Source organism: Hemicordylus capensis, chromosome 6, assembly GCF_027244095.1.
Source record: "Hemicordylus capensis ecotype Gifberg chromosome 6, rHemCap1.1.pri, whole genome shotgun sequence".
Taxonomy (NCBI): domain Eukaryota; kingdom Metazoa; phylum Chordata; class Lepidosauria; order Squamata; family Cordylidae; genus Hemicordylus; species Hemicordylus capensis.
Window position 1 is genome coordinate 90,871,622 of NC_069662.1, and position 26,255 is coordinate 90,897,876.

Sequence of the window (26,255 nt, forward strand, 5' to 3'; positions counted from 1 at the left end):
ATGGAGGATAGGCTTCTGAGGAAGATTCTCCTGAACACCCATAAGCTGTCCACGAGACGCAGCTATCGGGCAAAGTGGCATAGGTTTGCAACGCATGCTGCCTCCAGGGGCTATGACCTCAAAGATGCAAGCCTAAAGGCTGTTCTCCTCTACCTGACCACTCTGAAGCAGAGCAGCCTAGCAAAGGTGTATGTGGCGGCTATATCTGCATTCCACAATGGGTGGGACAGAAAAATGGTCTTCACCCACCCAAGATGTAAAGACTTTTTGAGAGGCATCAATAACCTATACCCACCTGTAAGGCTGCCAGCCGAAAAGTGGAGTGTCTCCTTGGTACTCTCGTCGCTGACGGAGCCACTGTTTGAACCAATGGCAACTACGTCACTGAAACTCTTAACTCCTAAAGACACTCTTTTTGGTGGCAATAACCTCGGCCAGACATGTGATTGAGCTACTTGCACTCCGTATAGATGAACCATATACAAAGATTTATCCAGAACGGGTCGTCATGTGCTTAGATCCCGACTTCCGACCTAAAATTGTTACTGAGTTTCACCTAAATACCGAGATTGTGTTGCCTGTCTTTTTCAGGGAGCCTTTGTCTGCTCTCAAGTGGGCAATGCATTTGCTGGATGTTTGACGAGCTCTTCTCTTCTATTTGAAGGCCACTAGAAGTATTTGTAAAACACCTCCGTTGTTTATTGACCTACAAGGGAAATTCAGAGGGTATTTACCTACTCACCAAAGGGCACACTCTACTAGAGCTTACACCACATCTGCGGCTCATCTGGCAGGCATTCGATTCGCAAATATCTGCTCAGCAGCCACGTGGTCGTCACATCAGACGTTTATAAAACACTACACCATAGATCTGCGTGCGGCTAAGGCTGCTGAGTTTGAACGGGCAGTCCTGAAAAGGGTGTTACAGTGACTTGCAATGCATACCCACCTCCAACTGGGTAGCTCGTAATTCACCCACTAAAATGAATGATGGAACCACTATCCAGATAAACAGGTTGCTTATCTGTAACAGATGATCTGGTAGTAGTTCCATACATTCATAACACCCGTCTGTCCGTCCCCACTGCTGAAATAGCAAGCCACTGTACCTTCATGGGCCACGCTGCCATGGCGGCCATCAAGAAACTGAATACAGAGACGCCCAACTGCCACTAGAGGGTACTGCAGTCATGTGCAACGGGCAGTTGACAGCGTTGTGAGGAGCTAACGAATTCTTCCCGAAGCTAATCTGCGCAGGTGCAGAACCCACTACTTATGAATGTATGGAACCACTACCAGAGCATTTGTTTCAGGTAAGCAACCTGTTTATCTTCATCTGACTGTGGAAAACCAGCAGAGTGGTAGGAGTGTGCACAGAACTGGCTGGTCTGGTCCAGTTTGAGTCTGAACTGGAACTGGACTGGACCATGCCACTTTGGTCCAGCAGCCCCTCAAACTGGGGGGAGGGTTTCATGAGTTTTGTTTTTTTAACTTATTTCCTCCGGGGGAGTTGTCTGAGGCAGCGGGGGGATCCACGGAGGTCCCCTCTTCCCCCACCAGCTTCCCTTACTTAAGAAATTGGCCATTCTTCGGCCTTTCCCCCTCAGCGCTGTGGCCATTTGGAGGCTGTTGTGCCTTTGCATGGCCCCCGGAGGGGATAAGTTTTGTTTTGTTTTTTAAATAAAGCTTAAAAAAACAAAACTTGCATACCGGGGGGGAGTGGGTTCTGGTTCAGCCCCAAACAGTTGAACCGAACTGGTTCGACGTCGAACATATTTGCACATCCCTACAGAGTAGGGGCAAAGTGAGCCCTCTTCTGAAAAGGAATCCCATAACTGACGTATAGCCACTGTAAAGGCCCTATCCCATGTTCTAACCTAATGCAGCTCAGATTTTGGTGAGATTTGAAATAAGGCCTTTGTGGGGAAACATTAATTAAATGCATGCTTTAAAAAAGTTAAAATGTACAATATTAAGAAGGAGATGATAGCACAAGATGATGATGATGATTAAATATTTTTAACAAAAAAGTATCAAAGTGATTTACTTAACGAAAGGTATGAGAAAATGCTTCCTTGTCCCAAGGTTCTTAGAATTTAAGGGGAAAAGCCACAAATCTCTTTACATAGTTGTTTTACATGGATGGGAACTGTTAATTTTGTGTGTATTTTGATGCTGTATCTTTATGTAGTTCTGTAGTGCTAAGTATTCCTGTCACACTTTCCATCTCCTGTTCATGATGTCAGCAAAATATTTTGCTCAATTTTCTAGTTTTACAGAAAAAGACAGAGCTTAATTTGTGTTTTTATAGACTGTATTTTTCAGCAAGAAATCTGAGGGTCAGCGAAATAACCCAGTGTTTAAGAGGTCACTTAATAGGCATAGGCAACTCTTATTAACAGCCACTGAATATATTATTTTACTATATTCCATCTAATGTATTGTGAATGTTTAATGACACCCTCAAAACTTATGCAGACCATTCTTCTTCCTTTTTTGTGATCTTTGATGGATCCAAGATATCCATCAGTTCATAGACTGTTGTATTGGATGACTTCAGAATGTAATGATCAATGCAATAATTAAAGACTATGTTCAGTTTAAATTGTCTATAAAGTGAGACAGTTTCAAAATCTGACTTTTTGACTGTTAAGGATACTCGGATTTAAGATACTACTAAGAACATGTCTGGCTTTGGAGGACTCTTGCCTTCCACATGTACAGTTCTCTGTGTGCATTGTTTTTAAATTAATAAGGTCTCGGTGACTTGCCTCAGCAGTTGATGTGCTGCATTTTTTTTCAGTTTTGATGTTTAAAAGGCATATGTTATATTGGTTAAATTTTTATTTCTGGTTTTATTGAAGAAACTTCTTGGGTATGACACAAGGTCATTTTTTTCTCCAGTGTACTTCACAGAAAATGTTTTAACAAGAAGAATCAAGGCAATGCAAGTTTGCATTTTGGGGAGAAACAACTCACTTTGCTTTTAGAGTAATAATAATAACTAGGTGAACTGGGTGCCGAGCATCTGCGCCTCTAGTTCACCACTGCCACTCCCCCCCCCCGCACCACTGTCATAGTCTTTTTCCTCCTCCGCTTCCTTCCACTGCCGTTTTCCCCTGTGCTTCCCCCATCTGCCTGCCAGCTGCTACTTCCCCCACCCACCTGCTGCCGCCGCCACTATTTTCTGGTCTTCCTCCCTCCTTCACCCACCCGCTGCTGCTTGCCACCCTTTTGTTTCCCTGCCAGTTTGTTTATTATTTATTTATTTATTTATTATTAAAACTTTTATACTGCCCTTCTAAAAGGCTCAGGTTGGTTTACATTAAAGTTGGTCAGCCGCCTCCATTTTCTTCCCTCCCAGCCATCCCTGTTGCTATCCAGCAGCTGCTCAAACTCTCATGAGAGCTGTCACGCATGGGATTAGCGATGGGTATGTCTAAGAGAAATTGATATAAAGAAGATAATCTTGCTTTATATATAATTCTCATAAGCATACCTGTCGCAAATCCCATGTGTGGCAGCTCTCACGAGAGTTCACAAGTAGCTGCCGGATAGGATAGTGATGGATACAGGGGAGAAAATAGCGATGCCGACCGATGGCCGGAAGAGGCGGTAGCAGCCTGGCTGAAGAAGTTGGCCGCAGCCTGGCCAGTGGCTGGAGGAGGCAGCCGCTGCCGGGAGTTGGTGAGCAGACAGGAGGAGGTGGCGGGTTGGCTTTCCAACTGGCCCATCAGCCAGACAGCCCCAGGGGGGGAGAAGGGGGGGAGAAGAAGCAGGGCAAGCAGAAAGCCTGGTCAGCTAAGCAGGGGAGGAGAAGAAGTGGACCTGCCGGCCAGAAAGCGTGGGGGGGGGAAGCGGGTGGGCCTGCCAGCTAGAAAGCTGTGGGTGGGGGGGGAGGGAGAAAAAGGTAGTGGTGGGTGAGCCGGCTCGAGGCACAGTTTAGCTTGGCTCAACTAGTACAATTTTTGTTTTCCAACTTGCAACTTTTCCAACTTGCATTTAAATGAGCCTCAAAACAGCCTCAAAAAGTAAGACAAGAGCTATGTACAAGCACAACAGTCTGTCTGAAGCAAAGCCATAGCTGGCCTTTAGTCTTCCTGTACTGCATACATGGAAGTCCTGCACAAGATTTTGTCGTTCACTTTAGTGTAAGGAGGAACTGCGTGCAGCAAAGGGAGGTGCCCTCTGTTAAAATAATGAGTGAACCCTTCTACTTCTGAGAACTCCTATTTGGACTTCAGAACCAGATTTCATGCAAGTTAGTTGTTTGGATAGAGTGCTTGCTGTGACGTGAAGGAGAGATAAAACTGATATGAATTCTGTATTTTATAAAGGAAGTGTAGAAAACTACAGCAATTATAATACTGTTTCAATCTACTTTCTGCCACTCCACTCATCCACTCATCCTTCTGAAATGTATCATCTCTTACATTCTCCTCCCCCCGCCCTGCATATTGGATACATTTTAAAATAGATTTATATACAATACTAAGGTGTAAGTAAAAAGGTAAATGTTTGTTCTTTCTTAAATTTTGATAGCTATTTTAATAAGCAATTATTTTTAGGTGTATTATGTAAAAGAAAAGTTCGATTTGAAAATACCAGAGATGCATATTTCTGACTTCTTGTTTGTTTGTTTGTTTGTTTGTTTGCAGATAGTATATCATGCACTGCAGCTTATTTTCTTTGCGATTCTTGCTATTTTAATTATGCGATTAAAGTTGTTTCTAACACCTCATATGTGCATTATGACGTCCTTGATATGTTCAAAGCAGGTAAGTCAATACATGAAACATCTCAGTATTTCGGATGGTTAATGTTGAAGTGCAGACACCACGTCTTTGTCTCAGCTAATGAATACATGTACAGAAACAGGTTTCTGCAGGTGGATCTATCCCCCTGGGTGCGCAAGTGCCTGTCGCATGCCAAGTGGGGAGTGGCAAAGTTAGTTTTCATTCACAAGTATTTCCGCACAGTCAGTGTTCTTCTGCATTAGGTAGTGTTTATTTACAAGTGTATATTCTGTTGCCCTTGTTCTCTTGGTTTGGAGCCATTGGGTTCAGATTTTAAAGAAAAATATATTTTCTTAGTCCTAAAAAGGGGGAAAGGGGGAGTGTAAACTACCAAGAATGCCTTTCTACACAAGCTCTTATGTAGCAACTTGGTACATAGATGGCATTAAAAAAGCAAATAGATATGGTCTTGTGTAAATATTCATGAGGTATGAAAGGAGGCAGCTTCATAGGCTTTTACAGGTTTTATTTATTACTTATTTATTTAGATTAATATGTTGCCCTACTCCCATAGGACTCAGGGCTGTTTACAAGCAATAACATACACAGCAGCACAGTTTCCTAAAAATATATCTTACATAGCCTCATAAACCACATCTCCCTACAATACTGTACTAAACAATATTATATCGATGAACAATTTCTGTGATACAAAAAGACAAATTGAACTAAGTCTGCTATATTTGACTCAATTTATACATCCTTATTGATATTGAAGTTTATAGAGTCTGCCATTTAACTTTAAAGTTAATATGTATAGGGGTCTAAATCTTTTCAGTTTAATGTGTGTTAAATTACTCTTTTGAGAATTGGAAACTAGTAGAATTTAAGTAGTGTGTAATGTAAATATCTGTCAATTTCCCTGCATCAGCTGTTTGGATGGGTCTTTAGCAAAGTCCAGCCTGGAACACTTGTCCTTGCCATTTTAGCAATGATGGCATTTGAAGGAATAGCAAACCTTGAAAAAGAACGGAATATTGTTGGAGAATTCAGCAACTTTCCACAAGAAGAACTGTTGTTGTGGATAAAAGCAAACACAAAACAAGGTAAAAAAAATATCTCTACAAAACCCCTTTTTACAGTATCTATTATATTATCTAGTGTATGGCAAATAGAAATCTTGTGTTCTATGCTAAGCAGAAAATCAGGATCTTAGTGGAGATCCAGTATTCTTCACAATGTGGGCTTTGCACCTGCGCAATAGTCCCCATGAAAGGATTTCAAGCTCCTCAAAGTGATTTGGAGCGCCACCTTTGCATGCGGAATGCACTCATTAACCTCAGAGGCAGAGTGCTTCCTAGCTCAGTTCCTTTCCAACTGTTCCCTTGGATTCTTACTCCTTGTGCTCAGTTTGCTTACTCGTTTTACCCGACCTCCAACTGTTTTAGACCATTCTCTGCCTCACCCCTTAACTTTGATTGCTAATGGACTCTAAAAAGACCTTCAAATGTTGCTCTATTTGTCATAGGGCCCTCTCCTCTTCAGACAAATGTGATCAGTGTCTATTCTACCTGGGGGAAGACCATAACATCTGCACCTGTAAGATTTGCTTATTTTTGGTAAGCAAACAGGGAAAAATACAGTTACATTTGAGAGCAGCTCTCTATGAACAGGCCCTTCATTGACATTGCGTTCATTGACATTGCTGGCTCGGTGTATATTGACCATGTCGAAGCTGGCCTCAACTCCATCAACTTCTTCTACTGTGACTATACTGACTACTTTCAAAAAGCCTGGTGATGTGTTGAAAGAGGAACATAATTTCCATAAGAAGCAGAAACATTGGGAAGAGGAACCATTCTCTTATCCCAAACATCACAAAATTGGATCGTCTACCTCAACAATCTTGATGCAATCAACTTCATCAAAATCTGGCTCTCCAGTGCATACACAGACTCTGACACAGTCCATAACTGCCAGTATGGTATCAGGCCACTCGTTGCCCTCTTCATGACCTTGTGGTTGACATTGACTGCCTTCTGGACACAATCCATGTCAGTTGTCCAGGTGGTTGGCTAGCATTCGTCGACCTCTTCACCCAAGATCATTGGAGAGGTTTTGACAGCCCCACCTACTCAGCCTGTGGCACCTATGACATTGATGTCGAACATAGTACCTCCCAATTCTATTGGTCTCTGCCAGTGTTGGTCCTTCAATGTTGGTGACCCTACTGATTTCCTCCAACATCTCTCAGCCCAAGAATGCTCCTGCTCCTATGGCTGCTCTCGCAAACCAGTCTTCAGAGGTACCTTTCCATTGACACCATCCATGTCAAGAGAACACTCTCTTTCAAGACATTGACGCTATCCTGGTCTTCCAGTAATGATGCCATCAGGTCGTTTAAAGGGCCACCTTTAAAGGTCTTTTGCTCCATGATCTTGATGTCAGTGAAGATAACCATTCCAGTGTGATAGAGATCCCAAAGACCCTATCAACGTCTCCGGTGAGGGTAACCCCTTTTTGCTCACCACCTTGTTTTCCTACCCAACCATAGAAAACAAGGCTCCTCATTGCCTGCATATTCACCTTATCACAGCCGCTTCAATTACTGGAACTTGCCTGGGGCTTTGGACCCAGGCTATGTGAAAAGGATTGGGAGGTTCGAAGATCTTGCCTTCATGCCCTCACCATCCCTACTTTATGGCTACGAAGAATTCCGACTTTGGAAACTTGTCCAGCTTAAGTCAATTACACCTCAAAATCCTGTGTCCTGCCTCGCTGCAGACACTTCATTCAAGCCATTGGACCCACTTGCTGTACCATTACTGCCTGCTAAACTGGCCGTGCCACAATCTTCTGAACCAGTGTCCCCAGTTTCCCCTGCTGAGGTGTCTGCTCCTCATATGGGATCTGAAGGCCCTGCTCCAGTGCCACAAACACTCATCTCTGATTTCTATACTTCCTCCTCAGACTCTGTTAACAAATCTACATACACTGAGAATGGTGGCCTGGGTGTGCTTGTTGCCAACTCTCTATGCGCATCCTCGAAAGTGCTTCCACCGCTCAAGCAATATGCTATGGCAGTTCTGATTCAATTCAGCCAATGCAAACTGTTGATAATTAATATTTATCTCCCTCTGCAATGGAGGAAATTACAGGTCAGATAAATGTGGGCTGAATTTGAAAACTACATAGTAGACCTTCTCTCCATTCCTAATGTATATGTGGTGATGTGTGGTGATTTAAATGCTAGGCTGGGTCCTGATGACCATACTTTATACACTCAACAGAAGGCTTATTCACCCAGCCCTGAGGCAGATGGGCTCCCTCTTACTCGCCTTTCAAAGGACTAAAGGTCACATTATGTGGGTCTCCGCCAGAGTCTAATGACCACTAGACTCAACCTCTTCATTTTGTATGGCTTACTTGAAAATGACCATCTCATCGAGTTCACCTATCTGGCCGGCTTCAGAATGAGCCTAATCAATTACTTTATCACCTCAGGGAACCTGCTCCCTCTGGTGGAGAGATCTGAGGTTGGCCCCCCAATTTGACAGTGATCATCTCCCAATTTCGCTCCCTTTAAAGCCTTATATTCATCAGTTCCACACAGAGAACCATTATAATCCCCCCCCCATATCCTTGGTGGGAGGAGCATAATGCCATGCTAAATGGTCTCCACAACTGAATCAAGCATTAAGTGAGCTACTTGCCTCTGGCCACCTGCTGTGTATTCAATCATCCCTACTAACTACGACCCTAATTGTGCACCTTTGGAGTCTTACAGTGCCTAGTCTTACAGTGCCCTATTGTACACCGCCCAGAGCCTCTGGATGGGGTGGTTTATAAATGTAATAAATAAATAATAATAAATAGTCCAGGAATTAAAACAGTTCCTCTCTTGTAAGAACTGTGAGCCACATGTACAGTCAACAGGCCTCCAAGCAGTGGTTTGATAAGAACTGTGTTAACGCCAAAAAAGCCCTTGCCACTACCTATCAAGTCTGTCTAGTTCTGGACTGTTGACCGCACAGAATCTCCTTCAGCAGAAAAGACAGTACAAACTTTGGTTGGATCGTAAGAAAAGAGATGCCATGAAAGATGCCTGGCTGGGTCTCACTCAGGCCATTAGATCCAAAGATTCTGCCATGTTTTGGCATCTTACAAAGCACTCTCCTAGCTATGGTCCAAACCAGTTGGATTGTCACATTCACCCAGGGATCTGGGAGAAATACTTTCATGACCTATACAAAGACCCTTCTGCTGTTTGCAGAAGCTCCACCTGTGTCATTGAGGATACTCCATTGAGGATACTCTGGTGTCAGCTTCAGAGACCCACATTCTAGTTGCCCAGTTAAGACTGGGGAAGGCTCCAGGGGAGGACCTTATTCCACCGGAGGCTGTTAAAAATAATCTGGCCTGGTGGGCCCCTATCCTGGCATCACTCTTCACCTATCTATTATATTAATTCTCCTGGGTGTGCCTTGGAATGTGCATCCCAGAGCCCAGCTGACTGGCTGAGGCACACCCAGGAGGATTGGTTGCTGTGGCGGCGGCCCAGCCGTGGTGGCCAGAAGTGGTGGGCCCAGCCGGGGAAGCAAGGCCCAGGAGGGAGGAAAGAAAGGGGGGGGCAGAAGTGGCAGTGGGGAGGAGAGGTGGCTGGGCCCGGAAGCAGAGACTGGGGCAGAAGCAGGGGGGAGACTGAAAGGCCTAATTGGCTGAAGCGCACCCAGGAGATTTGGTTGCCGCGGCAGCAGCAGGCCTGGCCACAGAGGCCAGAGGCAGCGTCGGGCCCAGCCCAGCTGCGGAGGCAAGGCCCGGGCGGGGGGAGGGGAGAAAGTGGAGGGCAGAAGTGGCGTTGGGGAGGAGAGGCAGCTGGGCCTGGAAGTGGAGACTGGGGTGGAAGGTGGGGGGGAGAGGTAACCGCTGGCCCCAAAGAGCGCACAGATGCTCTGTGCGGGGTCGGCTAGTATTGACATGAATGGCCAAATTCCCAAGGACTGGGGAGTAGCTATCATTGTCCCTATATTTTTTTTTAAAAGGGCAAGAAGGATTATCCCGCCAATTACAGACCCATCAGTTTGCTCAAAACCATTAGTAAACTTTATGCAAGACACCTATACGGGCAATTTAGGGATTGGCTGGAACAGGAAAATCTTCTTGCTGAGGAACAAGCGGGCTTCAGGGAATGGCACTCTACCATCAATCGGTGCCTAGTTCTAAAGTACCTCATCGGGAAATACTCCTCCTGTAGGGTGACCTCTCTTTATGCCGCCTTCATTGATCTCAAGGCAGCATTTGATTTGATTTGATTTGATTTGATTTGATTTGAATTATGGGAAAAGTTGGAAGCCTCCTCCATTGATTGGCACCTGTTATATCTTTCCCACAGCCTGCATGTAGACACATTACTCAAGGTGTGATGTAGCCCCCAAGGCCACCTCACAAGAGCTGTTACAACTCAGAAGGGCGTCAAACAAGGATGCATTTTGTCCCCACTCCTCTTCAATTTCTACATTAACTCTATGGTGGGCCAGCTCAGCAATCCAGGTTTCCACCCTCCAAAGCTCGCTGGGAGACACATTGCCATCCTGTTATATGCAGAAGATGCAGCTATCCTCTCAAAGACCCCCATTGGCCTTATAAGAGTACTTACTGAGGGCCCTGATGCTGCTCTGTAGGGAGGACTGCCTGGAAATCAACTATCACAGAACTAAAATTATGGCCTTTGCCAGGAGGCCCAAGTTTCACTCTTGGCGTATTGAGGGGCATAAAATCGAGCAAGTTGCACACTTCAAATACTTGGGAGTAGTTTTTCATTCTGGTGGCTCTAGGAAAGCTCATGGAGAACATGTGGCTTTAAATGCCCAGAGAAGCTCCTCTGCCATTCTCAAATTCCTGCGGACAAGAGGAGGCAATTATGTACCCGTAGCTCTTGAACTGTTTACAGCCAAGTCGCTAGCTCAGCTCCTTTATGGTGCTCAATTGGGCCCCTTCCCCAACATTGCGACTCTGGAACTTGTATAGTCTAGATTCCTGTAATCAGCACTCCAAGTATCGAGCTGTCTCCAATGCCTCTCTGCGCCTGGGGACAGGCCTGATCAAGCTGGAGGCTAAGGTGTGGATGACCATCCTCTGTTATTGGCTCAGACTGTCCTTTTGCCCAATTGGTTTTGCCCCCCTAACCCTACGTGATGAATACCAATCTAGCTGGATTCAGAAAATTGAGACAAAAATAGCTACCCTGGGCCTTTCCCCCTTGACCTTGCTCAGCATGGGCTACGACCAGGCAAAAGCAACCATCAGGCAGCACATTATAGACATTGAGCGCCAAACTGATCTCAGCAGGGTATCAAAATTTCATATCAGTGACGGGCTTAGATATGCTGTTGCTACAGCAGCATATATCACCCAACTGGAGGTTCCAAAGCACAGAAGGGCGTTCGCTTTGGCTTACTGTCATGGCCTCCCTTCAGCAGTGCTAGAAAGCTACTATAGAAGGACCCCATTTGCAGAGCGATTATGCCCCTGTGGCCTAGGGCAGATCAAAACTACTGAGCATGTTCTCTTCTACTGTTTATTCTATAGAGACATTTACGCCTCTCTCATCCTTCCATTGATAAGCAAGTATCCAGGTCGTCTGAGCCAATTATACAGCTCCTTGCTACTCTCTGACTCTGAGCCTGCCATCACATGTTGCGTCTCAAGGCACTGTGTGGCTGCGATCAGCATTCCTCTGCGGATGACAGGCAGTGAGTCCTATCAGCCTTAATCTGACTCTCGGTGACTCTGGGCAGGCCCTGCAATTGCTCACATGCCTCCCTTTTTTACTGTTCCTTATAACCTTTAATCTCACTGTTTTCCAGTTTTATTACTCTTCTGTCTTATGTCATTTAACCTTTTAACATCCATTTTTATGCCCACCCCTTTTATGCCTTTCATGCCTTTTTATGACTTTTATTACTTCTCAGGCTTTTGGTGTATTATCTACCATTTTTAGTATTTTTAGTCCTTTTTGTATTAATATATACTGTTTAAAAAAAAAAATTAATCACTTTTTATCTACTCTCACTTTTAATATGTAATCACCATTATACTTTATGCTGGTCTATGACCATAATAAATATTGATTGATGCACTGAAAACTGTCAGTTCTCTACATATGAGAACCCTTCACTGGAAGACAGTGTGCAAACCACCCTTCCAACTCCCCAGTGGAGAAGATAAAATCTTATCACATTCAGGTAGCTGAGATGGTTTAAGTCCTCAATTTTCAGCTTAAAACCTCAATCCATACTGTAAAGTTTTGGTCTATGATTTTGTGATCTCCACCTCCATGTTTCAACCAGCTGCATTTCCCATGCTTCTAGTGCTCATATGTTCTGCCAAATCAGCATGGGAAGCCACATCCTTGTCCTCTTCAATCTCCAAAAGGTTGGAAAATGTCTACAGGGTGCAGGAGGACTCCTGCAAATTCCTATTCAAGCACTCTCCACTGAATTCATTTGTTGTGAATTGTGCTTTGGGAAGCAAATCTGGTCACAAACACTATGCTCCCACTGATAAAGGAGGTTGAAAACTAGATTCTGTGGGGATAAAATTCTACTCTTCATCTTCATTGATGAAAATAGTTACTTGGCATACATGTCTAAATTCCACTACTCTGTTTGGGAAGAGTTCAAGGATTATTTGCAAAATTCATCTGGCACTATCCAAGCTAGGTTCAGTAGAGATGTGCCTGGAGCCAGTTTGAATCCTGGCCCGGTCTGGTTTCAGCCAAACCAAGTCTGGTTTGGACATTGAACTGGGCCAAATCGGTTCACGGGCTGGTTCAGGGGTATAATTGTAAAGGGGAAGGAAGAAAAGGGGGCATTTCTATCCTAAAGGCGGGGTGGTGGTGATAAAGAGTACTCTGTTCCTTAGTGGGGCCATGGCAAACACAGCAGGGGGTGGCAGTGGGGGCTCCAAGCCCTGACCCCGCCGGCCTCCTGAAGGACAGCCTGGGTGTGCACGGAGTCTCAAACAGGGCCACAGCTGGTCCGGGCTGCCCTTTAGGAGGCTGATGGGGACCTTGGAGGAGCCACTACTGCCTTCTGCCAACGATGTCTCTGCTGCCCCCACTAAGATACAGATCACCCTTTCGTGCGCTTCCAACGTTTAGGATAGGGAATGCCTCCTTTACTTGTAAAGGAGAATCATCACCAGATTCCTGGTGAACCAGCCCACAAAGCAGTTCTTAGAACTGGGGCCAGACTGGTTCAAACTCAGAGCAGACGGACCAGGCTGATTTGATTTGAATTTTGAATTGTGTTTGAATTCAAAATTCAGTTTGAATTGTGGTTCAAACATCCCTTACATCCCTAAAATTCAGGGAGCTTCTGTCAAAATCTCTGGATATCACATACCAGACTCTGAGCACAACTAAACATTTAATGGAAACAGAGTCTCATACATTGGCTTGCTTTGTCTCCTTAATTCGCCATGCCTGGTTGCATTCCTCATCTCTTCTTCTTGACATAAGAGATAAGATCAAAGACCTCCCTTTTGATAGGGAGGGGCTATTCAGCTCCCAAAGAGATGAAACTATGGAGGCGTATGAGGGAAAAATCAAAGTTTGTGGTCAAAACATTTATGTCATCTTTGACTCCTCAAGCCTGCTCTCAATGCAGTATGACAGACCCAGATACCCATATGTTTGGTCCAACTGGAGAGATGGCAAAATCTCCCAGAAATGCTCTTTCTCACAAAGGAACAAGCCATACTTGAAGAACAAACACCAAGACCAACCCAAACAGGGCCTTTGACTTCTTGCCCCCGCTTCCACACCCATAAGACTTGCAGTCTTCCCTTCCAGCTCTGTGTCTTATCATAGCCAATGCTTGGGTGCTAAGTATCATCTCCACTGGCTACACTATAGAATTCCATACTTCTCCCCCATTCCTACAGATAAAATCCACCCCAGCAACTCCTATACTGCTAGCAGAAGTCCAAGAAACTTTTGTCCAAAGGGGCAATAGAACCTGTTCTGCAAAAAAGACCGATGGGCAAGCTTTTACACCAGGTACTTCCAAGTACCCAAAAGAGGTGGTGGTATCTGGACAATTATAGATCACCATTCCCTGAACAAATGTATCTACAGTGGGTATAGGAAAGAATCACACACCCTTTGATAGACCTTAAATTCTGGTTCCCTTACATCCTGAAATGAAAACACAAAGAAAATTCCCTTCACCAGCTGTACTTATCCAATGCAACCTATAACATCCAACTGAAAAACATCACAATTACAGTCCAGAAAAAGTGTCAGAGACAAAAACAAGAATTACTGAGATTGAAAAAGGATCAACCCCCCCCCCATGTCAATATTTTGTTGAACCACCTTTTGCTTTAATAACAGCCTTGAGTCTGTTGGGATACTTCTCTATCAACCTTGCACATCTAGACGGAGCAATATTTGCCCACTCCTCCATACAGAACTGTTCAGGTTCGGTCACATTGGATGGTAGGTGTTGGTGGACTGCTATCCTCCCTGGATCCGGTCGGCCCTCCAAACTGGATGGAAGAGCAAGGAGGAAACTGGTAAGAGAGGTTACCAAGAGGCCAATGGCCACTCTGAAGGAGTTAAAGGACTTCATGGCAAAGAGTGGTTGTTCTGTGCATGTGACAACAATTTCACAAGCGCTCCACAGATGTGGCTTGTTTGGGAGGGTCGCAAGGAGAAAGCCACTTCTCAAGAAAGGCCACATTAAAGCTCATTTGAGCTTTGCCAGAAGGCACCTTGAAGATTCTGATGCCAAATGGAAAAGGTCTTATGGTCAGATGAGACCAAGATTGAACTATTTGGCCTCAACACCAAACAGTACACCTGGCGTAAATCCAACGCAGCTCACCATCCACAACACACCATACCTACAGTGAAGCATGGAGGTGGCAGCATCCTGTTGTGGGGGTGTTTCTCTGCCTCAGGGACTGGGGCCCTCGTTAGGGTAGAAGGAAAAATGGATGGGGCAAAATACCGTCAGATTTTGGAAGAAAACCTGCTACCCTCTGCCGGACAGTTGAGGATGGGCAGAAGATTCACCTTTCAACATGACAACGATCCGAAGCACACAGCAAAATTGACCACACAGTGGCTGAAGGAGAAAAAAGTGAACGTCCTCATGTGGCCCAGTCAGAGCCCAGACCTAAATCCCATAGAAAATCTGTGGAGAGATTTGAAGATAGCAGTCCACCAACACCTACCATCCAATGTGACCGAACTTGAACAGTTCTGTATGGAGGAGTGGGCAAATATTGCTCCGTCTAGATGTGCAAGGTTGATAGAGAAGTATCCCAACAGACTCAAGGCTGTTATTAAAGCAAAAGGTGGTTCAACAAAATATTGACATTGGGGGGGTGATCCTTTTTCAATCTCAGTAATTCTTGTTTTTGTCTCTGACACTTTTTCTGGACTGTAATTGTGATGTTTTTCAGTTGGATGTTATAGGTTGCATTGGATAAGTACAGCTGGTGAAGGGAATTTTCTTTGTGTTTTCATTTCAGGATGTAAGGGAACCAGAATTTAAGGTCTATTAAAGGGGGTGATTCTTTCCTATACCCACTGTATACAAACAAATTCTGGATGCTGACTCTCCAACAGCTCCTTCCCCTTCTAGCAGAGGAAGAGTGGCTTGCCGCTCTGGACCTCAGAGATGCTTATTGCCACATTAGGATTTGATTGGGCACAGGAAGTACCTTTGGTTCACAACGGTAGACCCGATCTACCAGTATACAGTCCTCCCTTTTAATCTCTCCATGGCCTCTCCACATTTTTACCAAGTTTATGACTGCTATCATCGCCCACCTCAGGATAGAAGATATCTGTCTTCTCGTTCTTGGACGACTGGCTGATCATTTCCATTAAAAAAATCTTCTGAGCAGCCATATCCAACGAGTGCCCATACTCTTAGAGGATCTCTGCATCCATTTGAATCTCAAAAAGTCTGTCCTGGTGCCTCAGAAATATCTGATGTAGATTGGCTTGGTGTTGGACGCTACATTGAAGCATACCTGTCTTCCAGAAGAAGGACAAGTGTCCCTCTGACATATCGTTCATTTTTTCCATTCTGAACCCACTCAGGCGCACAGTTCATCCAAAAACTCTTGGGGCTGATGGCTTCTTGCATGGCTACCTTCCATCATGCCAGGCTTCACATGCTCCTCATAACGTCAAACCTAATGTGAACAGCCAGTGCATGTAGCAGCTGCTGCAACAAATAACACTGGACTCCCTGCTGTGGTGGACCTTCCAGAGAACCTTACATCGGGTGTCCCATTCCATCCTTCTGTCACCATATTGACTTGTGACAAATGCCTCCTTGATAGGATGAGGTGCACATTGTGCAGGACATCGGGCATAAGACCTCTGGAACCGCTTTCAGTCAGTTCTCCATATAAAGTTTCCGGAACTCTTAGCCTTACTACTGGCTATAAAGTCCTTTTTACCAATACCAAGGGCCCCAAAGGTCCAAGTCTTTCTGGACAACACCACTGCCATTGCTTTTATAAATTGCCAGGGTGCCACAGTTTCCAGGTCCCTTTGCAACCTGTCCATCCAACTCTGGGACTAGTGCATAAAACATCACATTTATTCACTTGCCCTTCATATCAAGGGCACCGACAATACTCTGGCAGACAGCCTCTGCAGAGAAATTGGTTTTTTCTGCCAACATGAGTGGGAAGTCAACAACGACATCCTTTCCAATGTCTTCCATTGGTGGAAACTCCCCAAGTGGACCTCTTTCCTACTCTCCTCAACAAAAGAAGTACCCTCTTCTGCTCGAGGGAGGTGGTGGGACGGGGTCCCTGGGAGATGCCTTCCAGATCCCCTGGGACATGCACCTATGTTTTCCCACCCTTCCTTCTCCGGTACTGTATAGTGAGCAAAATCCCTCAACAAAAACCAAAATGTATAATACTCAGACCATGGTGGCTAAGACAGCCATAGTTTCCCCTCCTCTTCAAGCTGTCCCAAGGTCTCCATCACTGCTTGTGTCAGCATCCAGACCTCTTCTCACTGAACAGAGAGAGGCAAGGTCTTTCACCATAGCCTCCGCATGTTAAACATATCAGCCTGGAGGGTGAACTTTTAGATCAGATCTTGCTCCACGAGAGGAAGGCTTCCACCAGGCATAACTACTCTGCAAGTGGAAGAGATTTATCAACTATGCAAAGTCTAAAGGCTTCGAACTAACCATGGTCTTCATATGCCAGGTCCTACTATATTTGACCTTCTTGAAGGACTCAGGTCTTTATAATTGGTCCATTAAGGTCCATATGCCGACTGTCTGCAGTACATTCGGGGTGGGACTCTAAAACATTGTTCTCCCATCCTGGCTACAAGAGATTTCTAAAAGGTCTGAACAATCTTTTCCCACTAGTACAACAGCCATTTGTACCCTGGAGAGTGTCTCTCATATTCTCCACTCTTACTGAGGTCCCCTTTGCACTGTTGTCCAAAGCCTCTCTTAAACTACCCCATAAAGACGACCTTCCTAATTATAACCACTGCTAGGAGGGTTCATCAACTGACTGCGTTAAGCGCTGACGTTCCCTTTACTACCTTTCCCCCAATAAGGTTGTAATGCTGACTGACCCTAAATTCCTGCCCAAGGTGGTCAGACGTCCATATCAACCAGGACATTGTCCACCCTACATTCTTCATGGACCCTGCCTTGCCCTTAGAATATGGCTTCCATTCTTTTGATTTTCACAGGGTGGTTTTTGTTGTTTTTTTCTGGATAAGACCAAAGACTTCAGACAGTCCAATAGATTTTTTTGTTGCCTTTGAGGGCACCAACAAGGGACAACCTATTTCCCGGCAAAGGTTCTCGGAATGGCTGGTCCAGTTAATCCACACCTGTTGTTGATATGCAAGGTGTAAAGTGTTCTGACAATGTTAAAGCCCATTCTACTAGGGCCATGGGTTCTCTGAGATAAGGAAAGCCACTACCTGGTCATCAAACTTAGATTTTGTTAAGCATTATCTCTTGAAATCCTTCTGCAGGGACTATTGCGCAGGTGCAAAGCCTAGGTTGTAAATGATACCAGATCACCAAAAGATCAAAACTACAGGTGAGCTACCTGTATTTCTTGCACTGTATCATAAGACTAAACAAATGATAAAGTTAACTCTTTTCAGACATGTTTACCTATAAATGTAGATTGCTCTGCAAAATCCGGAGCTTTGGGGCAATAGAGTAGTTGTGGGAGATGAAGGAATAGCAACTATAAAATACTAAGAATACATTTCTAGGAAAAGCAGTTGCCTGTAAATGAATTTATAGATTTGCCTTCATGACTGACATTATGACTCATTTTATACATAACACATTTCATGTACCTTCTTAGATCCTGATTTTTTGAATGTGAATACCATCCAAACTGTACTAGCCATTTTTATAATATGTTCCCCAATTATTCCTATATTTTTGTTTTCTTTTATATATTTCAGATGCTGCTTTTGCAGGTGCAATGCCTACAATGGCAAGTGTAAAATTATCTGCACTTCGACCTGTCGTAAATCATCCACATTATGAAGACGCGGGTTTGCGGTAAGGTTTTCAGTTCATATTTTAAAATTAGCTATGTTTTTGTGATGAACCTACTTACTGCAGAGTTCTAATCATTCTGCCAGTAGCCACTGTTTATAAGAAATTGTATTTTTATAGTCAGCATAGAGATGAATGAAATCAGACCTCTAAACACTGTGAAATAATCAAATAATCCTCCTTCAATTGTGAGTAAATTTTCACAAGAAAAGTTTGCAAGAAGCCAAGCATTTAAAAATACAATACTTTCCACATATGAAATAGTTGTGTAAATTAAATAACAGAGGGTAGTGGAAGTAAATGTGTATTGTGCAGGTTAGGGATCCATTGGCTGTGTTGTCCAGTGGTTGTGTTTCTAAACCTATACTTAAAAGCTGTTACTGACTGCTCTGATGTGGTACTACTGGAACCCATGGAGGTTCCATGGAACCCTCTTTAGTTGTCTTGAAATACTTGTACAGTGACATTCCACAAACTAACATAATATGACTAGTATTAGCAATTACCACATAACACAAATTATCATGTGATCGCTGTAGAACCCTCACTTAAACACAATTTCATATAGCACTTTCAGTATGAAAGATAATTTACATCTCTTCCACCCATTTCTTTGGTACCATGAACTTGAACTGCAGAGCTGACACAATCTGGTAAGAAGAGAGATCCACACACTGAGCAACCACTTCTTATATGCAGAACCAATATATAGTTTATATATTATTCCATTCATTCTGTGTTACTGCTTTTCAGAAAATAGGAAAAGCGTATTGGATTATTTCATCTAGTCCTGGATTCTGTTGCCATCTGTGCAAGTGCAACACATGCAACCATCTGCCTCTGCACATGGAAAGAATCTGTAAGGTAGAATTTGTGAGCAGTGCACATTCTGGCTGTGTTCACTTCTCCTAAGCCCCAACTAGGGATGTGCACAGAACCAGGCGGGGGTGGCTCGAGGGGGGGGGTCCATTTTAAGGGCAGGGGAGGGTGCACTTACCCCTCTCCCAGCTTTCCCCCCACCGGCGCTTGTTTTCCATAAAAGCCCTTGGGGCGGCAGTGTACCTCCCTGCCGCCCCTTCCCCCTCTTCGGCCAGAAGTGCCGGGTGCACGTGCGCACCCATCTGATGTGCACGTGCACATGCACACCTGGTACTTCCGGCTGAAGAGGGGGAAGGGGCGGCAGGGAGGTACACTGCTGCCCCGAGGCCTTTTATGGAAAACAAGCGCCGGTGGGGGAAGAGCGGGGGGGAGTGCACCCTTCCCCATCCTTAAAGTGGCACCCTCCCCCCCCCCGGTTTCAAACTTTGAACCATGCCCCTTCCAGTCTTCAAACCTGTTTGGAGGCCCATAAAAGGGCCTCTGAACAGTTTCATGCCAATCCCTAGCCCCAACTGCCTCTCAACTCTCCTGAGGCAACTGTTTCTCAGAATCAAATAACTGCCCTGGTGCCACCCTTTGCCATGCCAGGAAAGCATTTAAGAAGTTTCACATTAAAATTAATTACAGTGCACATTCATATGCTTGAGAGCATGTTGCATAGGAACCATACATCTCTCTGAACTACCGTGTTTCACCGAAAATAAGGCAGTGTCTTATATTAATTTTAGCCCCCCAAAATGCACTAGGGCAATTAGTGGTACATCAGAAATTACTGCTAGGTCTTACTTTCGGGGTAGGTCTTACTTTCGGGGAAACAGGGTACAGGTCCTTGAATAAACTGTACAAGCACACTCTGTATTCTACAGAAGGGCCCTGGACCAGTTAGTGGACTCTGCTTCTGATTGGCTCCACAGGAAATCTCACACACCCTGTTTTGGTAATGGAGAAGTTTGTATGAGAAAAATGAAATAAGTTGAATTACTTTTAATGATCATTTGCACAATGGGTAGGAGGTATAAAATGGTTGCAACCAAGGTTCTAGCCAATACCATTTTCAAAACCATTTTGAAAATGGAAAACCATGGAAAACCATTCTGAAATGGAACCAGCTTGAAAGGATTCTGGGAATTTTAGTTCGAGAGTGAGCTAAGAACTTTCAGCTGGCTCAACAAATTCCCAGAATTATTTCAGATTGTTTTGAATAGTGCAAGGTGGTAGCTAGAGCCTGTGCATCAGCAATAAGTGCCATGAAGCATGCATGTGAAACCAAAATAAATTCTTAGTTAATACTTAACAAATACATGCTATTTTATTTATAATTGTACGATCAGAGGCATGTGTAATCCATGAAGATATGTTACTTTATAGCTATAAAGTAAAGAAAGGATGAAGTAAAATAAATGATCATTGTCATTGTGGGTCTGCTCAAAGTACAGTGGGTATTGAAAAGAATCACCCCCTTTGATAGACCTTAAATTCTGGTTCCCTTACATCCTGAAATGAAAACACAAAGAAAATTCCCTTCACCAGCTGTACTTATCCAATGCAACCTATAACATCCAACTGAAAAACATCACAATTACAGTCCAGAAAAAGTGTCAGAAATAAAAAACAAGAATTACTGAGATTGAAAAAGGATCACCCCCCCAATGTCAATATTTTGTTGAACCACCTTTTGCTTTAATAACAGCCTTGAGTCTGTTGGGATACTTCTCTATCAACCTTGCACATCTAGACAGAGCGTAAATCCAACGCAGCCCACCATCCACAACATACCATACCTACAGTGAAGCATGGAGGTGGCAGCATCCTGTTGTGGGGGTGTTTCTCTGCCTCAGGGACTGGGGCTCTCGTTAGGGTAGAAGGAAAAATGGATGGGGCAAAATACCGTCAGATTCTGGAAGAAAACCTGCTACCCTCTGCCAGACAGTTGAGGATGGGCAGAAGATTCACCTTTCAACATGACAACGATCCGAAGCACACAGCAAAATTGACCACACAGTGGCTGAAGGAGAAAAAAGTGAACGTCCTCATGTGGCCCAGTCAGAGCCCAGACCTAAATCCCATAGAAAATCTGTGGGGAGACTTGAAGATAGCAGTCCACCAACACCTACCATCCAATGTGACCGAACTTGAACAGTTCTGTATGGAGGAGTGGGCAAATATTGCTCCGTCTAGATGTGCAAGGTTGATAGAGAAGTATCCCAACAGACTCAAGGCTGTTATTAAAGCAAAAGGTGGTTCAACAAAATATTGACATTGGGGGGGGGGGGTGATCCTTTTTCAATCTCAGTAATTCTTGTTTTTTTATTTCTGACACTTTTTCTGGACTGTAATTGTGATGTTTTTCAGTTGGATGTTATAGGTTGCATTGGATAAGTACAGCTGGTGAAGGGAATTTTCTTTGTGTTTTCATTTCAGGATGTAAGGGAACCAGAATTTAAGGTCTATCGAAAGGGGTGATTCTTTTCAATACCCACTGTAGAAGTAAGTCAGGATCCTGCCCTATATATTTTTCAACTGATGTAATAAACAACGAAAGAAATATCCCCTCCACACACACATTCAGTCATACAAACACAGCATTCCAACTCCCCATTGCCTGGGCTAAGTTTCTGGGCCTCAGAGCCTGCTCACCAATGTTGCAGTTTCCATTGTGTGAGTGTTTGATATGGACACCAAATACATTACAATGATAACTGAGTTTACGTACGTCCTTGGTGTATTATTATTATTATTATTAATTCGATTTCTATACCGCCCTTCCAAAAAATGGCTCAGGGCAGTTTACACAGAGAGATAATAAATAAATAAGATGGATCCCTGTCCCCAAAGGGCTCACATTCTAAAAAAAACAAAAAAAACCAACAAACCTTAGCCCTTTCTTTATTGTATAGCTTCTTCATGCATTGCACATGCCTCTGATGGTACAGTTTTCTAGGAACACAACCAATGGACACCCTAACTTGCATAATGTACATTTACATCCACTACCCGCTGCTATTTAGTTTACACAACTATTTCTTATGTGAAAAATACTGAGGCTGTTCCTTACCAGCAGTCAAGATTGGGCTAAGGCAGTTAAGCCCAAGCATGGCTGCCCATGGGAATGCGTGGGAGCTGACAGGCTCTTGGTGGCGCCTTGGCGGCAAACCTGCCTAGGGAGCAAGCACTCCTTTAACCACGTTTCCCTGATCGTGTGCCATCGCCGGCTGGTTTCAGCCAGTACTGAAGTGTCGCTGGGGGGATCCCACAATACCTCCCCACATGCGGTGCATTGTGGAATCTCTGGGGACTGGGATGTGCCCTGGAGCTCAGTGCTGCAGGCATGTAGCACAACTTGTTTGGGAGCACAGGAACATAGGAACATAGGAAGCTGCCATATACTGAGTCAGACCACTGGTCTATCTCGCTCAGTATTGTCTTCACAGACTGGCAGCGGCTTCTCCAAGGTTGCAGGCAGGAATCTCTCTCAGCCCTATCTTGGAGAAGCCAGGGAGGGAACTTGAAACCTTCTGCTCTTCCCAGAGTGGATCCATCCCCTGAGGGGAACATCTTGCAGTGCTCACACATCAAGTCTCCCATTCAAATGCAACCAGGGCAGACCCTGCTTAACTATGGGAACAAGTCATGGTTGCTACCACAAGACCAGCTCTCCTCCTTAAAAAATAGATTTAGGAACATAGGAAGCTGCCATATACTGAGTCAGACCATTGGTCTGTCCAGCTCAGTATTGTCTTCACAGATGGGCAGCAGCTTCTCCAAGGTTGCAGGCAGGAGTCTCTCTCAGCCCTATCTTGGAGAAGCCAGGGAGGGAACTTGAAACCTTCTGCTCTTCCCAGAGCGGCTCCATGCCCTGAGGGGAATATCTTACAGTGCTCACACTTCTAGTCTCCCTTTCATATGCAACCAGGGTCGACCCTGCTTAGCTAAGGGGACAAGTCATGCTTGCTACCACAAGACCAGCTCACCTCTCACAGTTTGCACATCTTAACAGAACAACATGGACTTCTGGGGGGAAGGCAAGTTTTCTGGGGGGAAGGCCTGTTGCCCCACCTGCCCGGTTGTGTCAATGACCTCATTGTATTTTAAATGGTTTTGTTTTACTAGAAACGTCACAAGTCATATTTCCTAATTAAAATGCATGTAGGGGTGGGGGCAGTGCTTGGTAATCCTTTCCTATCAAAACCTTTCACCAGAAGCCTCCGTTATGATGACCTATCCCTCAACACTTCTGCCTCCCCAGAGTTTGTCTCTGCACTTTATTTGGTTGGCAACTATATTTATGGCTTTCTCTTCCTCAAAGGGCAAGAACAAAAATAGTTTATTCTATGTACAGTCGAAAGCCAGCAAATGAAGTTAAAAGAGAATTGCTAAAGTTGGGAGTAAATTATTACATCTTGGAAGAATACTGGTGCTTGAAGAGAACTAAGTAAGTAAACGGTATCTATATTTTCCCAAAATGTGGCTTATTATCTGCTGGATCTCTTATCTTTTATCTATAGAGTTTGATGATAGAATCATTTGAAGTTGTGGTAGTGAGTGCTAATAGTATTCTATTACCACATGTTATGAACTATGTGCTGGTTCAGTTGCTTGTTATAACACATGTTGCTCTACAAGTACATTGGGTATTTCCCCCTAAGCATTAGCAACAGTGTGAGGCTCCTATTGATGTCTGAAGGCTACACATTATTTGTCCTTTTCCCATCAGTATTTTTGGAAGAGTCTCTGTTCCAGTCTCCCAGTTGCATGTTTCTGATCAGGGCATTAGGATCCTCTGACAACAATTACTAAAAGAAGACCATAGGTATTGTGAAGATGCTAAAAGGAATTATTAGCATTAGTCTTCACGGCAAGGGAGATGTAAAAAACTACAGATCTGTCCCAAGGGAAGTGGTGGACAGCATTATTAAAGCTAGAATTGTTGAACGTATTGAAAAAGAAGCCCTGCTAAGGAAAAATCTTCATGATTCCTACGAAGAAAAGTCTTGTCTTGCCAACCTTTTGAATTTGTTGAATATTAGTGAAATGGTAGTTAGAGGTAATTCAGTAGACTCTATGCTTGAATGTCCACAAAAGCTTTTGACATAGTCTGTGATCAAAGACACCTAAGAAAACATAGGAGTCCTGGGATAAGAGGATATGTAATCCTTGATCAGTAACTGATTGGGAAAGGGGGAGGAGGGTAAGAATAAATGGACACTTTTCACAAAGGGATGACTCAAGAAGTGGGTCAGCTCAACAATCTGTGTTGGGACCAGTCTAGATGAACAGTGAGCTAGCAAAATCTGTGGGCGATACCAAAGTATTCAGGATGGTGAAATCTCAAGCAAAAGAATCTCTCGCAGAAGCATCTCTCATCTTGACCTGATGAAATGACAGCAGAATGCCTGATGAGATCCAGTGTCATCAAGTACAAGGGGGGAAAGGGAAAGTTACTTCTTGGGGAAGAGAACTTGGAGTTGTAGTTAACTCCCCGAAAACATCAACTATCTCTGTAATCGCAGTTAAAAAAGGAATTAATTACTATGAAAGGGATTGACAGTAAAATAGAAAATAACATAATGCCATACTATAAACCTTGAGTGCAGCCAAGTTTTAAATAGTGTGTATGGTTTTGGTTATCTCAAGTGTGTTTGTGTGTGTAAATGAGCTGGATAAGGGACAGGCAAAAGTAACAAGATGGTAAAAACTTTGATTTGGTCACTCATCCTTTATTTTAGTTATTGTTCCATTTCTATACTGCTTTTCATTAAAATAATCCCAAAATAGGTTAACCCTTCTGAAACATTACATTTCTGGGAAATCTTCATTGTTGCCTCTGAAATTCTGCTGTCTCCTTGGTTGTGTTCAATTTAGTGCTAATGGATGAAATTGACCTTCAGAAGATTTTTTTTTTCCTTTTGTAGCCAGTGTGTTAGGTACAAAATGATTGAATGCTTTTTACTTGCCTTTTATGTTCTGAATATTAATAAGATCTATTTGGTCTCCATGGATATTCTGAAGCCTTTACTACATCCCTGTGAATATAGTGTTAGCTTCTGGACTGAAATGATGTGGAGATTAATCTTTAATTTTTGGTACTTGTTAGTAAAGCTTGGTCATTGAGCCCTTAGAGAAATAATTGTATGTAGGATTTCAATCCATCTCCCTGCCCCTTCAGTTTTGTTATGCTACTATGATGAGAGAGTCTAAATGCACTTATGCAAGCTGGACTTGTATAGCTTAAGATGCGGAATATCATTGTATTATGCCCTAGATTTCAGCTTAAACTTTGATATGGAACTGATATGGAACTTGTAAAAACAATCACATCTGTTATCTGCAAAACAATTATGCAGGATCCATTCTGTTTGTGTTTCATTTACCCAGCTGGTATATGTACCCATTTGCTGACTGTATTAACATATTTTCTAGGCCTGGCTGCAGCATTCCAGAAATTTGGGATATAGAAGACATTAACAACGTTGGAAAAATCCCCTTATGCAGCATCATAAGCAAAGATTCCAGGCCATATTTCAGAACAGTGTTCAACAATGAATTATTCAAAATATTAGAAGTTACCAAGGAATGACAGTATTTGTTTATAAACTGGGAATTGTTTAAAGCTCTGTGAACTTCTTGTTCATATATTAAAAATTAAATATTTTTATTGTTTAACTGTTTAATAGTTTTATATTGTTCTAAATGTTTTGTAAACCGCCTTGGGATTCTTTTAATGAAAGGCAGTATAAAAAATATAACAATAAATTAATTACAATTAATGACCATTTTAAGATTGGTTTCAATTGATTACATATTGCACCATTAGACTTGGGGAGCATTTTAAAGCACTGTGTTCTCAAGAGTTTCATTATGATAACTGAAGTTCCACATCTACATAGACTTGATCTCTTTTCCATATTCAGCAGTAGAGTAGTCTCACATGTATACACAAGATGACTTCACTGGATCAGGTCTTTAGGTGAGAAGTCTAAGCATAATTATTTGTAAGAACATTACAAATAAATGAGAATTACTTCTGAATAAATATGTTTAGGATTGAAGT

General features: G+C 43.5%; 1 protein-coding gene across 2 annotated transcripts in view; it reads left to right on the forward strand.

Annotated features, from left to right (window-relative positions):
- DPY19L1 (dpy-19 like C-mannosyltransferase 1) overlaps nt 1-25,977 on the forward strand; it is a 107,961-nt gene extending 81,984 nt beyond the window's left edge. For both annotated transcript variants that reach the window (XM_053260700.1, XM_053260698.1), the window contains 5 exons: nt 4,659-4,778; nt 5,668-5,842; nt 18,229-18,328; nt 23,511-23,636; nt 25,625-25,977. In XM_053260700.1, coding sequence (XP_053116675.1) covers nt 4,659-4,778; nt 5,668-5,842; nt 18,229-18,328; nt 23,511-23,636; nt 25,625-25,781 — 678 coding nt within the window. In that variant the 3' untranslated portion in view covers nt 25,782-25,977. The remainder of the gene's footprint in view (nt 1-4,658; nt 4,779-5,667; nt 5,843-18,228; nt 18,329-23,510; nt 23,637-25,624) is intronic.
- The last annotated feature ends 278 nt before the right edge of the window (nt 25,978-26,255 follow it).